Below are 17,859 nucleotides of genomic sequence, written 5' to 3'. Positions count from 1 at the left end.
TTGCAAGATAAAAAATTATCAGTGATATGAATGATATATGTAACAAACAGATTCAAACTTATTTATACATGAACACACACTTACTGTGCAAACTGTTCTGCTGTACTTGTTTTAGCTGATCATTGAGTAACTGTTTTTCAGGAATCAACCTTCCAAGCATCTGCTGAGACTCCTTTGGGAAAACATAGGAACAAGTTACAGACCTTAACCAGAAATAATCGCTACCTTTTCATTACATCATTTTGCCTTCACTGAAATATCTTTTCCCACCGCAAATATTATCAAAGCACTTATTGCAGGGGTGGACAATTTTTGCCCAGGGGCCACTTCAAATGGGAAGGGGTTGGTCTGGGGGTGGGGGAGTCCCTTTGCTCCCCCTTCCAACTAGGCACTCATGCCCTGGAAGAGGCTTGGCACATTCCCCTACCCCAGGCCAATTAGGGCCTGGGGGGCGAGGGACGCGCAAAGCCTCCTCCGCTCTACTCCCCCGGCCCTGCGAGCAGTGTGTGGTGCTTCAAGGCGCCACGTGCTCCTGGTAGGGCGGGAGGAGGCTTTGGGTGCTCCCCCGCACCCAGACCAATTAAGGCCTGGGGTGGGGGAGCACGTGAAGCCTTCTCCGCTCTGCCCCCACCCTGCGAGCAGCCCACGGTGCTTTGAAACACCACACGCTACTCGCAGGGCGGAGGCAGAGCAGAGAAGGCTTCCGGCGCTCCCCCACTCCAAAGCCCTAATTGGCCTGGGGGCAAGGGAGCAGTAGGGTCTCCGTGGGCCAGATCCACCCACTTGGTGGGGCCGAATCTGGCCCACAGAGGCCCTTTTGCCCACCCCGACTTGTTGTGTAGGACCATTTCTTAGTGATATAACTACACATGGATAAAAACTAGCCCATAAAAAAAGCCAGTAAGTTAAATCGATTACTTTAGTAACTGCTCCCATCTAAAACAAACTTGATCTGAACTTCCAATGCAAGATGTGACAAATTTTTGTAAGGGTATGAGGATCAGTTTAATTGGGTATTGAACTGGACCCTCAGAAATGTCTGGGAGTCATTTAAATAAGTAATTGGAAGTGTCATCAAGATTAGATTGAAGGATTGCCAAATATACTAAATCATTCAAAGATAATAAATAATCTTCCCTTAAACAAACACATAATATCCATGATCTGCTTACATGCAACCTATCAGATAAGAATACAAGTTCCTGGTCTTTGCAAATCATTTCAGCAGAGGTCATGCCCCTTTATTTATTCAGTTGTTTTAGGGGAACACAGAAAGCTACATATAAATAAATGTTTAATTGCAGAGTGGCCTGTGAATGAGATTTTTCATCTAGGAGAATATGCATAATCCTTGATATTTGTGGGGGATGACAGTTATCAATTCCACTACATAGTTTTCCAGTGCCTTGACCTTCAACATGAAGTTGTCAAAACAAATTAGAGAAAGCTAAAATGAAACTGCTTAATATACAAAAATTGGCAGTAACAATATCTTGGTCTTTGAAAACAATCTTTCATTTAAGCAATTTACTTCAGCATCAGTTTGACTACATGACAGATTTGTCACAAAGCACCAAGAACAACACAGTATGGCCTTCTACGCAAATGTCACACAACTTGTTAATTGCTTTCTGAAGCAAACCAAATATCTTCAAATGTTCTTACATATATGATGGTAGTGATATGATTTCATAGTTATTGCACTTTCCAACATTGTGTAGTTTTGCCTTCACAGCATACAACTCTCAGTTTAGAGTTACAGACTGTTACTTACTTAGATCTTTATAATATATTCAAAGAGCCATAATAAGGTACCATGGCAAAGTCAAGGACCTCAAAAGTCAGGAAATATCAGAATTAAAGCATCTGTGCAACTTTAATTTGGCTTCTGTGTATATGTTTTGTAATTCAAGTCTGTATCACATGAGGATACAGACTTTCTCCAATGAACTCCTGCCTCATTCTATACCCGTGCTGCCTATAATATACAGGGCTCGACAAATAATACAATCTACTTGCCCGTGGCAAGTAGATTACAATCCGGAAGAGCCGGGTTCGGACGGACCCGGCTTTTGAAAGATCCTGCCATTTTCGAGAGAACCACGTCTAGACCGCAGTTTTACTTTTGAAATGGCGCTTGTTCGAAAGTGCGCCATTACGCAATTATGCAAATGAAGTGCAGGATATTTAAATCTCTGCGTCATTTGCAATTTCAAAGTGTCTAATTTACATCCCGCTGTCAAAAGAGAGATGTAGTCTAGACAGCCTAAGACATTAGAAAGTCTTACACCATGATTTTCATGCTTTAAAGTTTTCACTAATATGTGGAGATTTTTAAAGAATAAAATACTTAAACATAGGCAAGGAATTGCTAAGAAAATCACAGGGAATGACTTTTAATACATGCACTATTTTAATTAATTTAGCTATTCAGTCTTAAGAAATCTGGAGAAAGGATCACTTAGTAAAGCCTTTAAAATATGTTTATGGACTGCTGTATATTAAGAGTGTGGTATCGTAAATGTCAGTCACTTGTAGCCATCTAGTCATATGAAGCTATGTCTTTCCAACTAATATTAATCTAAGCCACCTTCTCCTCTGACTCTTCACTTGTTTGCTGAGTCGCAGGTTTTAAGCTTGAGAGCAAGGACCATCTCTTCCTAAGAGTTTGTAAGTGCTTGGTATAATGCAGAGCTGAACCCAACTGAAGGCTTATGGGCACTGGTGGTAGGTGAAGGCTGGCATGGGGAGGAAAGCTTTAGCTCCACCACTTCTATGCCCACCAGAGCCCAGTCCTCATTGTGGCCACTGGCCCCTGCTCTGTGCCCCAGTGCCACCCCAATATTGTGACCACTGGCCCCTCGCCAAGACTAGCAACTCCTCACCAGTACCACAGCTCCAGCTCTGCTCCAGCTCCTGGAGCATCCTCACAGCCCCAGTTTTCCCAGCCGGGAAAGTATGGGCAGGACCACACCTGTCTTTTTGGGAAGGCAACACCTTTCCTTGCCTACATTACCCGCTTCCCATACTTCGGGATATTAATACTATAAATAAATTAACTGCCATCTTTTGACACTGTGAACTCTCTCGTACTGGGTCAGTATTTCATTAGATAAACACAACAGTTTCTATCTTTTCTCTGTGTCAAGGCCAATCAGCTGAATTCAGCCCATAGTCTCTGTAATGTCAGAATTACTAGTTATAGAATTTAATGGCTCATGAATTAAGTTATAAAATATTCAAGTAGCTCAGTTGTTTCTCCCTATTATCCAATCCTCTTATGCAGTGAGTTGCCACACCTCGAGCTTTAAGCACTTCTACTGCTGCTCTATTTTGCATCTCCACTTTGTAGAGAAAAACTACAGTGTAATGACTTTGGGGAAAACAAACTCAATTTCAAGGGGTTTTAGGGAGGAGAGAATCCTACCATCCTGACAAGTAAGCATCTTCTATTCTGTTTTATTCTGAAAGCAGAAGTCCACAAATACAGAAGATAAAGTTTCACAAGAGTTGGACTTAGGTCAGTCATCATTCTTACCTTTTATGAGAGTGACTTCAGTTATCTAATCATTCTCCACTTACATGATTGAGTTAGCTTTTTCCTTTGTTTCTGCATAAAGAAATACACCACTACAGATAACCAACCCTCCACACGACTAATCTAACAAAACACCTTAAAACTATGGTAGGGTGTAGGAGAGAATACAAACAAAAACAATTCGTATTGGTATTTGCTTTTAGAAAGTTTTCCTGAAGCTTTATCTAGACTAACAATTGAACAAACTCTTAAAAAAAGCTCGCTCCCAGTGTAAACAGCTCGTTATTGACAGGAGCACTCACCTGTCAACAACGTGAGCCCCGCTCATAGGAGGTGGAAATATTTTGTCGGCAAATGTGCTGACAAGTAAGGTTCACACTGCCTAACTTTTAGGGATAGAGAGGTAGCTGTGTTAGTTTTTCCTTTTGTTTTAGCAAGATCAGACTATGTAGCACTTTAAAGACCATCTTGTTAGGCTTTAAAGTGCTACATAGTTTTTCCTTTTGTTTTAACTTTTAGGGACATAGCAATGTCACTAAAAACTGTGTAGTGTAAACCAGGGATCTCAAACTTCTTGCCTGGGGGCTATCTGTGGCCCAAGCACATCCCCAATCCAACCTGCAAAATAATTTGAGGGGGAGGGGAGGAGAAGGTATTTAATCAGGCTCATGTATTTGCCAGCCCAGAAGTGGGAGGTTAGGAAGCCATGCTGGCTGTCTCCACCATTATGTGAACCACACTAGCCAGGGAGCTGCTGATCTGACCCACTTCTGCACCCAGTGGGGTGGGGCCAGTGAGTTTCACTTTTAGTTACCCTGGGTAAGGGCAGGGGATCTGACGACGCAGATGAGGTGGGATTCCACTGCAACAGAGGAGGATGTTAGTGGAGTGGGGAGCATCTCAGCAAAAAGACATGGAGGTGTCAGGGTGACGACTCAGTTTCATGTTTTTTGTATGATCCTGGTCTCTGTCTGGGCTTCTGGACATGGAGGGGGGGCTGGAGGTGGGAGGGGATACGATCTTCCTTTAAAAAAAAAAAAAAGAGAGAAGAAAAAAGAAAGAGCTGGGGTTCTCCTCTAATACCATGCACCAACAAACAAGCATAATCTACTAAATCAGAACAACAACAGCTGATAGTGGTACATAGGGCATTGGGCAGTGAAGTTCCCAAATCTGGCTTTATTCTAAAGGTAGATGGTGAGCTCCAGGAAAAAGTCCTAAATATCACGATTTTTGGCATCACTGATACCCAATTGGTTAAAAAAAAAATTAATAGTTTCACAACATACACCTATGGACAAGATGGCTCTGCACACTTCTTCCCTGGGCCACAAGGACATGCCGGCAGCAACAAGGAGCTAGCAGCAGGAAATGGTGGTGGCGGGGATGACAGGTGGGGTCAGGAGACACCTGAGAGGGAATGCATGGAGAATCTACCCCTTTCATCCGAGCCCTGCTGGCTCGCTAGGAGGATTTGGGGACTGGCACTAGCTCTAAGGTAAATTTAGTTTGAGACCCCCAGTGTAGATAAAGTCTAATGGATACATGTTTTATGTACAATTCAGACAACCAATGCAGTAATTAATGAACTCATGCAAATACAACAACCAAAAGCCACATTCATATCTTAAGGTTATGCAGCACCTTTCCTTTTAAAGAATGCAAATTTTTTTTTTACAAGTTACATAAACAAGCCATTTACTTACCATAAAAATAAATCCCATTTGAATGTGGAAGGAAAGAATTGCTAACAGTTCATAGGAACATTATATGGCAATAGAACATTAGTGTGCAGGAAAAACGTAATTACCCAAAATAACATCTGTCATAAGAATGGCCATAATGGGGCACACCAATGGTCCATCTAACCATTTTCTAACAGGATTCTGTCTTCTGTCAATGGCCAGTGAGAGATGAAACGCTTCTGAGGTAATGAACAGACTAGGACAATTATCAAGTGAGCTATATCTCCCGTCATCCAGTCTCATTTCCTGGTATATGGACGTTTAAAGATACCGAGAACAAGAGGCTGCATCTCTGACCATCTTGGCTAATATCCATTAATAGACACATTTTTCATGAACTTATTTTTTTAACCCAGTTATGCATCTGGCATTGACAATATCTCCTGGCAATTAGTTCCAAAATCTGACTGTGCTGTGTGTGAAGTAGTACTTCGTGTTTGTTTTAAACCTGCTATCTATCTGTGAGTGACCCTTGGTACTTGTGTTATATGAATAGTAAACACTTCCTTACTCACTTTTTCTACGCCACTCATGATTTCATGGATGTGTATCATATCCTCTTAGTCATCTTTTCTAAGCTGATTAGTCCCAATATTTTTAACCTCTCCTCATATGGAAGCTGTTACATACTGTACTTTGAGATGAGGCTGGTGGCTGTATTCTAGACGTGGGTGTATCATGGATTTATATAATGGCATTATAATATTTTGTTTTATCTAGATTCTATCCCTTTTCTAACAGTTCCCAACAGAGTCAGCTTTTTTGACTGCTGCTGCACACTGAGTAGATATTTTCAGACAACTATCCACAATGATTCCAAGGTCTTTACTTAGTAGCACAACTAATATAGTCCCCATTGCTTTTTATGTGTAGTTGGGATTATGTTTTCCAATGTTCATTACTTTGCATTTAAAAATTGAGTTCAATCACCCATCAGCCCAGTCATCCATTTTTGTGAGATCCCTTTTTGACTCTTAGTTATGTCTAAAGCTGACTGTGATCTTCAACAATCTTTCATCTTAAGAAAGTGGCAAAGTTTGACTGTTTACCACCACCCCCTTCCCAGATCATTTATGAATATGTTAATCAATACTGTCCCAATACAGATGCTTGGGAGACTCGCTATTTACCTCTGCACTATGAAACTAACCATTTATTCCTACTCTGTTTCCTACCTTTTTACCAGTTACTGATTCATTAGAGGACCTTCCCTCTTATTCCACGACTCCTTACTTTGCTTAACAGTCTTCAGTGTGGCACCTGTCCAAAGGACTTCTGAAAGTAAAGTACACTAAGTTTATTGGATCACCCTGGTCCACGTGCTTGTTGACTCCCTCAAAGAATTCTAATAGATTGACAAGTCACAACTTCCCTTTTTAATAAAATAGCCATGTTGACTCTTCCCCAACTTATTCTGTTCACTTATATGTCTGTTACTTCTGTTCTTTACCAAAGGTTCAACCGATATCCCCAGTACCAAAGTTAGGCTTACTGACCAGTAACTGACAAGATCACCTTTAGAGTCTTTTTGTTTTTAATGGTGTTATTAGCTGTCCTCTAGCCATCTGATACAGAGGTTGATTGAAGCAATAGGTTGCATACCACAATTAGGAGTTCTGTAAATTTGTATCTGAGTTCCTTCAGAATTCTTGGTGAATGCCATCAGGTCCTGGGGACATACTGTTTAATTTATCAATTTGTTCCAAAACGACAGCTACTGACACCTGAATCTGGGATAGTTCCTCAGATTTGTCATCTAAAAAGAATGGCTCCAGTGAGGGAATCTCCTTCACACAGTCTGCAATAAAAGCCAACTGAAATTTAGCTTCTCCACAATGGCCTTGTTTTGAGTGCTCTCTAACAGCTGATTATCTAACAGCCTGATTGATTGTCCAGGATACTGGGACAGCATATGGTTAAAACACTTTGCAAAGAGTATGATTCTTTAATTTTAAAAAAATAAATTGTGTAGTAAAGCTGTGGCTATCGACAGGGCTCACCAGCCACGCGGTTCTGCGCTCTGCGCATGCGCAAATCGTTCTGCGCATGCGCAGATCACTCCGCGCCGGCTCTTCCGGGATGTAATCTACTCGCCCCAGGCGAGTAGATTACACTATTTGTCGAGCCCTGGCTATCTAAATTTGTATAACCCTCTGATTTTGGATACTATTTGTGATGATATGTCGAGGTTGCCCCGACTCCTGCACCACCATAGTGGCACGAACAGACTCCGCCAGCCAGTAGAATTGAGGGTGTTTATTGCTTCTCCAAGGATGCAGCACAGCACAGATGTAATCTAGGTACAGGGCCAGGCGTAGGATGCCTCAGCCCCCCCTGAGATGGGGGAGACTGGGCCCCTAAATCCCAGGTCCCTTTGCTTAGGCTGCTTCCTCCATGATTCCAGACAGAAACTGACTCTCTTCCAGCCCTGCATCCCAGACAGGGGTTGGTCTCCGCCTTCCTCCCTTTGTTTCTCTCCCTGGGAGGCAACCTGTCAGACAGGTTGTGAGACCCTTGCCTAGTGACTCACCTGCTGTCCTGTTGGGCCGTGCTACAAATAGCCGCCAGTGGAGGTCACCCACTACCCAAGCCCAGCAACCAGCAAGGCACCTCCATACCACACTGGGTTATAGAGCAGATAGCATGCCCCCACTTCATCACACTATTTCAAACAATTTTTAGTAACAACTTCTTAAGTGATAGGATATATGGAGATATACCATCTCACAGAACTGGAAGGGACCTTGAGAGGTCATTGAGTCCAGTCCCCTGCTCTCACAGCAGGACCAAGTACCATGCCTTTATTAGGGATAAAGGCAAATTATGGTGGTTGTTACTTTAAAATTAAATTTAGGCTGTATGCTCTTCTTTTTAAGTAGTCCTTATGTTAAAGGGATTTTGACTGCAAGAATTTCCTGACTTGCAGCCAGCTTTTCCTTGAGTTAGCTGCTACTTGTTAATTTGAGCCATTATTGCAGTATTCAAACAGCAGATTTTAAACTGCTGTAGATTTACTGATGTTTGAGTGTGCCAAAAAATTTTGAAGGACTTTTTGTCATTGCTTTCATCAAATTAAGTTTAGCACTGTAAGTGTCACAGACATCCCTAAATTGCAGCTTATTACCAATGATTACAATAAAGCTACTATTGTGAAGGGTCTATTAGTGTACCACATAGTAGTCCAGAGGAAATTTAAGAGGTTTACATTTTAAACTTAAGAAAAAAATGAAGAGCCATAAAGTACAATGATACAATATGGGTAAAAATCAGAGGCAACTTTCAAGTGCAGATTTCACCAAATGAACAAACTAAGCTGTATATGAGAAATTCTTAACATTTTTTCTTTCTGAGGCTCAACAAAACCTTCATGGCCCACACAACTGATTTTTTGCAGATAAAAGGTAGGGCTGGCATTCAGAGGTAGCAAACAGGGCAATTGTCTGGGACCCCACTCCACAGGGAACCCCATAAAGCTACATTGATTAGGCTTCAGCTTCCGTTTTGTGTGGCAGGACTTGGGGCCTCAGCCTTTGGTCCCATACAGTGGGGCTTCAGCTTTCTGCTCTGGGCTCCAGTGAATCTGATGCTGGCCCTGCTTAGCAAACCCCCAACAAAAGTGAAAGAGAAGAAACAGAGGAGGGGACAGGGGGGAAAAAAAACAGAGGAGGGGGCAGAGGGAAAAACTAAATTGCCAGGACTAGGCTAAAAAACCACTATGGTATATTCTACCTGGTAATTCTAGTATTAAAACAACACCATTTTCAAACTTTAAAACACAGAAAAATAGCTTAGTTTCATACCAGGAACACAGTCTGACAAATAATCACTGTAGTCTGCATGAGTAAAATAAGAAGTCACAAACTAAAGTACAATGAAGAGACAAATTTGGCCCTTAAGTATATATGTACAATTTCCAGCAAAAGTCAGAAAATATACATATATGCTGAGGGCAGCATTTCACCAAAGATCACCTAAACTATTTTTTCATTTATTTAACATGACTATGTAAATGATATTGAAGATACAGAACAGACTAAATTTGAGTCTCAAAAATCATAAGACAGTGCTCCATTCCCTCTCTTTCCAGCTATAGCAAAGGACATGTTTGTAAAATACCAAAGGCTCGCTAAATCCAGACACTGGACATTCACAAGAGAAGAGATTTTTCATTTCTCTTGATAGAGATGTAAAAATTTAGGAAATAAGAGTATTCCATAAATCTGGATTCATTTCAGAGAAGTTTTATGGCCTGTGTTACATAGCAGTTTGGTTCAGTGATCATATGTTTCTCCTGGCTTTAGAATATATTCATAAATAAAATATAAATACTCATTCTAAGCTGTGGAGCTCATCCTACAAGATGTAGAAAAAGCATTTAACCCACATAAATACATGTCCATAACCACCCACTACTTAGCTAACAGATCCCAAACACACACTTGGTGTCATAGAATCAAAGTAGTGCTGGAAGGGGCCTTGATAAATCATCCTTGTGGCAACAGGACCAAGTAAGCCGCCTCCATGCCTGACAAATATTTGTTTAACTTGTTTTAAAACCCTCCAATTATGAGAATTTCACAACCTCCATTGGAAGCTTACTCCCTTATGATTACAAAAAACTTTATAATACCTTGCCTAAATCTCTCTTGCTGCAGATTTAGGGCATTAAAATTCTTGTCCTGTCTTCAGTGGACACGGAGAACAATAGATCAAATCTTTTTATTATAGATTTAATATACTTGAAGAATGTTATCAGGTTCCTGCTCAATCTTTTTCCCTAAAGACTTAACATTCTCAGTTTTTCCTAAAACCTTCTCTCACAGATCAGGTTTTCTAAATCCTTTTTCATTTTTGGAAAATCGCAAGGAAAGTAATAATTTGTCTACATTCCTCCTAAAATGTAGGACTCAGAACTGGACACAATACTACTGAGGAGGACTCACCACGGCTGAGCAGAGTGGGGCAATTACCTTCATGCTTTATAGACAACACTTCTAATACACCCAAAAATATTATCCCCTTTTGCAGCTGTTTCAAATTCAATTTGTGGTCATCTATAACTCCCAGATCCTTTGCAGCAGCATTACCACATAGACAATTATGCACCATTTTGTAGGTATGCATTTGATTTTTAATCTTAAGTGAAGTACTTCACACTTATCTTTATTTGATCTTGCTGAACTCAGACCAATTTTCCAATTTGTCAAGGCCATTTTGAATTCTAATCTTGTTCTCCCAAATGCTAACATACCTCCTCAGCTTGGTTTTCTCCACATACTTTATAAGCATACACTCCACTCCAAGTCATCAAAGATACTGACTAGTACTGGTGCCATGACTGACCCTGCAAGACCCCACTAGATGCACCATCTCACTTTGACAGGGAATTGATAACTAATCTGAGTACGGTCTTTCAAACAACTGTGAATCTACCTTACAGTAATTTCAGCTAGATCACATTTCTCTATTTTGCTTATGAGAATACATGTGGGACTGTCAAAAATCTTACAAAAATAAAAGACATTGCATCCTATTGCTTCCCCTCCCATCTATCAGGCAATAATCCTATCAAAGACAGAAATTAGGTTGTTTTGGCATTATTTGTTCTTGATAAATCCACTGTGTCTGTTTTTGATAGTCCTATTATCTTACAAGCAATTACAAATTGATTAATACTTTGTTTCAGAATCTTTCCACGTACCAAAATTAGGCTGACTGATCTAGAATTCCCTAGGTCCTTTAAAGAGGCAAATACTATGCCTATTTCTCCACTGTTCTGGGACCTTATCCTCCCAGGGCTCTCAAAGATTATCACTAATGTTTCCAATGCTTCAACTAATTCCTCAAGTACCCTATGATCAATTAAAAAAAAAAGTCCTGATGACGAATACATCTAAGTTATCTAAATATTATTTGATGGTTAAAGTTTAACTGGTTCATTTCTGGTTTGTCTTGTATAACGTCCTGCTGTTGATGCTAGCTGTGTTGAGTATCTGGGTACCATTAACCCTTTTAGTGAAGGCTGAAGCAAAACAGAGATTAATTACCTCATTTGGCATTTTTCACAGCTTCATAGAAGGAATTATGAGCAAGTCTCACCTCTTGCATACCACAGGCTACAAGATTTCACTCAATGTTTAACTGAACTGGAACCATCAATAACATGTAATTGAACTGAAGCTATCTTTTTAAAGATTCCAAGTGATGGAGAATTCACCATGTCCTTGGTAATTTATTATAATTATTAACTGGCCTTACCATTAATAACCTTCATTCTTACTTTTAGCTTAAGTTTTCCATCTTTCTGCCACTTGATCTTAAGCCTGTGTAGCAGACAAAAGCATTTCACAAGAGTTATTCACCACAATGTCCTGGTGAATTCCAAATTGGGAAGGGACTGAGCTGAGGGTTGGAGGAGTTTTGTAGCTATTTCTGTATGGGTAGTATGTATATTTGAATGTGTGGTGTGAAGTGATGGGGCGTCTGCCCCACACAGAGTTAAGAGAGCCCTACAGAGGTTGTGCAGGAAGGAGTCAATCATGGAGGGGCTTGCCCATATAAAAAAGACTGCAGAGCAGAGCAGCTTCAGTCTCTCCTGGAGGAGGATGACTGGCTGCCTTGCAGATGGAGCCAGCAAGCACTCTGGATACAGCAGTGCTGCAGGAAGATACACCAGGATCAGGCATATGCAAGCTGTGCTCTGAAGCAAGGAAAAAGAAGGTGCTAGGAGACAGGAGTGAGCAAAAGCCACTCAGCAAGCTCAATCTGGCCTGCCTAGGGCTTTGATCTGACCAACATGGCTGTTCCAGGCCCCACCCCCTGCCTAGCATGTTGCCTGGGAACCGGAGCTGCGTGAGCCCTTTCAAACTGCTTCTATTCAAAGGGCTCACACTTACTCCGTGCCTGTCAGGCAACACGTTGCTTGTCAGGTGCCTGGGAGGCGCAAGCCCTTTAAATAGAAGCAGTTGAAAGGGCTTGCGAGTCTCCAGCTCCCAGGCAATGCACTAGCGGTGTCAGAGCTGCGAGCCCTATTAACTGTTTCTATTTAAAGCACTCGCCTGAGCCCTTTAAGTAGAAGCCATTAAGAAGGTTTGCAGCTCCTGCCCCGCTTCTAGTGCATTCCCTGGGAGCCACGTGTGAGCCTTTTAACTGCTTCTATTTAAAGGGCTCGTGCCTCCTGGGTGGCTGCACTGCCTGGCAGCCATCTGGCAGGTGCAAGCTCTTTAAAAAGAAGCAAATGAAAGGGCTCTCAGCCCCTGCCCCACAATAGCCCATTGCCCCGGAGCAAGGCACATGCAAGCCCTTTCAACCGCTTCTATTTAAAGGGCTTGCTCCTTTCCCGGGGCTAGAAGGTAACAGCCCCAGGGAAGGCGCAAGCCCTTTAAATAGAAGCAGCTGAAAGGGATCGCATGTCCCCGGCTCCCAGGCAACACGCTGGGAGCAGTGAGCCCTTTAAATAGCAGGAATTGAAAGGGCTTGCAGCTCCCACACCCCACTAACATGATGCCTGGGAGCTGTAGGGGAAGTGTAAATCCTTTCAACTCCTGCTATTTAAAGGCTCTGCCCCTTCTGGGGCAGCCTGCAACCACTTGAAAAATTTTGAGTGGCCCCCCCAGTCAAAAATTATTGCCCATCCCTGTGCTAGGGTCACAGGAAAGGGGCCAAGGGATATTTACAGAGGAAACAGCAAGTGATGGATACAGAGGAACTAGGACACAGAGTCCCTGAGCCAGGACCTAGAATAGTGGGTAGGCCTGGTTCCCCACCACCTCCACTGAAGAAGTGGCTGGACTGATGGACTACAATACTGTCCCCCAGAGGGGGAGAGCAAAATGTGGCACAGCTGGAAGGTTGGGTCATGAAGAGAACACTACAGCCCTTGGAGCAACACAGGTCCATGAGCAAAAGTTACACCAGTGAGGCATCACCAAAAAAGTATCAGAGGGGTAGCTATGTTAGTCTGGAACCGCAAAAGCGACAAGGAGTCCTGTGGCACCTTATAGACTAACAGATATATTGGAGCATAAGCTTTCATGGGCAAAGACCTACTTTGCATCAGATGAAGTAGGTCTTTGCCCACGAAAGCTTATGCTCCAATACATCTGTTAGTCTATAAGGTGCCACAGGACTCCTTGTTGCTTTTGCATCACCAAAAGAGGGCACATTGGTGAACAGAGCTAATACCCAGGATAGCCAGCAGGAGGTGCTGCAGGGGTGAGTCGCACCCTATCACAGACAGGCATCTATGGATATATGTATATTTGAATTAAAAGAAATCTACCTCCCTCTATTGCCTGTACATGTTCAGTTGGACTATTTATTCACTTTTTCCAGTTTGAATAGTGTGTGATATTGCTGTGCACACTCAATCAATTGCTGTTAACTTCTAGTGGGGTAAACAAAGTACATAGTTTTAGTGATCTGACCTTTTGGCATGAAAAACACTATAGATATAAATTATTAATTAGGGAAACTATTCAAGAATGATCAAGTAGCATGAAACGTTTGGTCAGGACACTGACTCGGACAGGTGAGGACATAAAACAATCCTAAAGCCTAAACATAAGAAAAACAAGCATGCTCACCTGTAACTGCTGTTGCAAGTGTGTAATTTCTGCAATTCTCAGTTCTCTAGATTTGTTTGTGCTCTCAATTTCATGTCTTTGGATAGACAATCGACACCTTATGTCCTGAAGCTTTCCCTCAAGCTGATGCTTTTTATCATTCTTCAGCAACAAGAGATACATTTTGGTTACTACAATAATTCATTATGCAAATCTGGATTTTATATGCTTTCTAAAACTAAAAAAAAGTCTGCTGTAGAATAAAAACCAAGATGTAATTATGGAAACTAATCAAGATTCTGTAACATTTGTTACTATGATCTTGTGCTCCATTTACAATATGATCAAATACAAGTCTTGGAAATGGTTGGTCATATATAGTAAAATACTTAAACCTACATTTTAAAAAGATCTTCACTTACTAGAGCTTCCAACTCAAATTCTAAAGTCTTTTTCTTTGCCTTCAGCACAACTATGTCCTCTTGTTCTTTGTTTCTTTGATTTAGTAGTTCTTGCCGCCGATTACGTTCCCACTCAAGTTGTCTTTGCCTTTCAAGTTCCCTTTTTGCAGCCTATAATAAGTAAAAACAAAACATGACCATTGAAAGGCATAATCTGTGAATCTACCCAATTCCCTAATTATGTTGCATCCCACCATCTTTTGAGATGTATGGAGGCCATGAGAGACCCTAATCCCTCATTAGAATAGTCCTAGTATAGAGTATACAGAGATCATTAATATATGCCCTAGGTCAGCAAAGTACGTAGGTATGTGACTAGCTTTAACAAGAGTATAATCACACTGCTTATAGTTAACTGTGTGCTTAAAAGCCTTGGTCAATTGCAGCCACAATTAGCAAAGCTGCTGCTTTTGAAATATACATATTTCTTCCAATTTAATAAATTAACCAACATTTAATTTGACATATCAAACTCCAGATAATCACAACACTTAATTTCTCAAACATATATGGGAGTAGCCTCTCACATAATAAGGTCAAGTGTGGCTCCACTAAGTTTAAAATAGTTGAAGTTTGGTCATTTCAAAATATAGCTGCTCTTCTTAATGTACTGACTGCAACGGAAGCATGAAGAATTTCCAACCCCTTGCAAAAGTCTTTGCTCCTTCACTGAAAGCAGTATCACTTCACATTGCAAAAGTTTTGAGGTTGGAGGTCAAGAACACTTTGTGCTAAACCTAAGTGTCTGACCCACGCAATCTTATGGGAGAAATGTCACAAAAACATTTCAGATTTAGTTAAAGATGCCTCTATCTAATTCCAGGAAACTTGAAAGTGAAGGCTGTTCCTTAATTGTAGCAGGAAAAATGTTTTAATAATTCCTTTATTAGTGGAATAAGTAAAGACTTTTATAATAGGGAAAGTACGGTGAAATATTTGCCAGTATACTTTTTTTCTATTCTGTTCAAAAGACAATTTTCTGAGATACTACTACCTTTGTAGCCATTTACCTCACGCCTTTCTATTTCTTTCCGCCTTTCTTCTTCTCTTTGACGTTCTAATTCACGTTGTTTTTCTAATTGCTTTTCTAACTCCAGTTGTCTTTTACGCTCTTGCTCCTGTCGTTCACGTTCTTTCCTTTCCTGCTCTGCCCGTTCCAGTTGTGCTAACCGTTCTTGCTCTTTGCGTTGCTGCTCCAGAAGGGCCTGCCTCCGCTTTTCAAGCTCCAGATTGCCACGTTCAAAGTTCTCACGTTTTTTATCTTCAAATGTAACTAATACAAGAAAACATAAATAGTGTAATTAAGCTTTGCTTTGTCAAAGCCAGCTCCTGCCTCCTCCTACCCCCTTGCTGCCTCTGATATAGAGGCAGCAAAAGGGGTGGTGCGTGCATGTAGTTATTACGATTAATTGATAAGCTCAGGCTTATTGGTTAATCATTTAAACATCTACATGTTGCCATCCCTAGTATAGAGCAGGTCCGGTTAAATAATTTAGCTGAATCTTTTCCTCCTTTGCCAAAAAGGCATTTGAGCAGACGTGCAATTCATAATGAAGGAAACTGAGTGTAGTTTGGATGGGTGGAAACAAGTTTTGTTTCTTTAGTTCTCTGAAAGAATGCAGTGAACATTTCCACTATAAAAATGTTCTAGAAACTCATCATACAGGATTGAGCCAGCTGGCGGCTGGCTGTTACCACTGCTTCACAACAACTGCTAAGTATAGTTGTAATCATAAGCAAATAATTCAATAATAAAGTTTTAGAAGTTTTAATATCAGAAGTCACTTAATGTTTAGAAAATGTGATCATTTCTGTTTAAGAAGGTATCACAGATTACAACTAAATAGACTTGTACATACACACTATAGTTCCAATCCTCCACACAGACCAAAATGCACTCTGTGCAAGTTGTGGGTGGAGGGAAAGGAAGGACGTGGCAGAGGTGGTCAAAAGCAGTAGTAAGCCACTATTGCAATAGTCCTAGCCTGGCCTAACAAGCCACAGGCCAGTCATCAGTAAAAGATAAAGCAGTGTGAAAGCTGCTCCTATGTCTGCTGCCAATGGCCCACAGATACCATTTCAGAAACTGGGAATCAGCTGGACACAAACATCTTGCCTCACAACAGAACTTTAACAAAAAAATGTATGTTAATAAATATGAGCAGTGGATAGACCTTTTTTGTTTTTTTAACAGGGCAGAATATTCTTAAATTCACTCTCACTCACCTGAAGAGCTCTGTGTAGCTCTGAAGTTTTATTGGACCAACTTATGTTGGTCAGAGACAAAGTTATTACCTCACTCACTTTCTTTTGAATATCCAGGGACCAACACAGATATACAAAAACACTACAAACTCACTTACCTGGCAATTTCTTTTCTAATTGTTGCTGTTCTTCTTCCAACACTGGTTCTTCTGGCAACCTCTGGTCTACAGATACTGAGCTTATCACAGAGATGCCACTGCCAGAACGCACTCTTCTGACAATTAAAAATAGTTATAAACTGTGTAAGTCACTTATGACAAAAACATTTGACAATTATGGTCAAGGAAAGAGCTCAAGAAGCAAGTAGATATAGGAGCAGAGTTTAATTAAAAGCATTGTGTATAAGAAGTTATGATTTGCTATCTGTAAGATTAACTTTCAAGTTCCTGAGACAAAATACATGTAAAAGTGCCATCTCACTGCAGTTTTGCCTTGGAAAAGGCAAATGGAAAAAGTAGACAGATTAAACATTCGGAAAACATAAATTCTACTGGCCAAAAGCCAGAATTCATTACAATAGAAGTTCAGGGCAAGTTTTGAGTTCTCACACATCTTCTTGTGATGCAGGAAAAAAGGACAGGTAATAATGGGTTGCTGAATTACAAAAATAGATTTTAGTTCAAATTGCTTTAGTTCTCAGTTTGTTTTCCTAAAATTCACTTATTGACAAGAACTGTACTTTTAAAGTAACTTCTTGTGATGGTGAGTCTTCACTTTGCAGTAACCAATATTGCAAAACAAAAGGAAAGGTTCCAGTGAGAGTGTATTGCATACTGTTCGCGTAATACACAAATAATGGGATAAGTATCAACTTTTATCCAATGGCCATAAAACTGAGCAGAAAGATCAAAATAGGTTTCCCAAACAAAGCCAAGATTAAGCAGTATAGGAATGAAATCACATAACTTATAACCATTTTACCTAAATGAAGGTGGAATATATTCTGGAGGCAGTGCAGGTGGCAAAGGCTGGCCGGACATGGCCACATCAATTAAGTGCATAGCCAAAATAAACTCTTCTGCTGTAAGTTTTCCATCTTGATCAATATCTGAAAGATTCCTGTTCAATTAAAACATCCAAATAAATCAGTTTTAAAATTATTTTATAAACTCAAATGCTCTTAAGTAGCACTGGTTTCTATATTATCAATTCAAAAGTGGGTCATTTTTTCTTATTTCTATTGTTAGACAATTGACAATTTTCCCCCGTTTAAGTTTAAAATATCTTACGGCTGGGCTGAAATCAAATGTACCAACCCTCTTCTCCCAATTTATGATCTCTGCATC

At 40.7% G+C, this 17,859-nt stretch overlaps 1 protein-coding gene across 5 annotated transcripts in view; it reads right to left on the bottom strand.

Annotated features, from left to right (window-relative positions):
- Window positions 1-17,859, bottom strand: part of ITSN1 (intersectin 1) — a 190,614-nt gene that overhangs the window by 84,585 nt on the left and 88,170 nt on the right. For 4 of the 5 annotated variants that reach the window (XM_075911141.2, XM_075911179.2, XM_075911161.2 and 1 more), the window contains 6 exons: window positions 17,495-17,632; window positions 16,672-16,787; window positions 15,319-15,581; window positions 14,270-14,419; window positions 13,869-14,009; window positions 85-172 (listed from right to left, as the gene is read on the bottom strand). In XM_075911141.2, the coding sequence (XP_075767256.1) occupies window positions 85-172; window positions 13,869-14,009; window positions 14,270-14,419; window positions 15,319-15,581; window positions 16,672-16,787; window positions 17,495-17,632 (896 nt within the window). The remainder of the gene's footprint in view (window positions 1-84; window positions 173-13,868; window positions 14,010-14,269; window positions 14,420-15,318; window positions 15,582-16,671; window positions 16,788-17,494; window positions 17,633-17,859) is intronic. The other variant, XM_075911169.2, reaches the window with a different exon arrangement.

The sequence above is a fragment of the Pelodiscus sinensis genome, chromosome 1 (assembly GCF_052426305.1).
Source record: "Pelodiscus sinensis isolate ZL-2025 chromosome 1, ASM5242630v1, whole genome shotgun sequence".
NCBI classification, from domain to species: domain Eukaryota; kingdom Metazoa; phylum Chordata; order Testudines; family Trionychidae; genus Pelodiscus; species Pelodiscus sinensis.
This window is presented reverse-complemented; position numbering and strand designations above follow the sequence as displayed.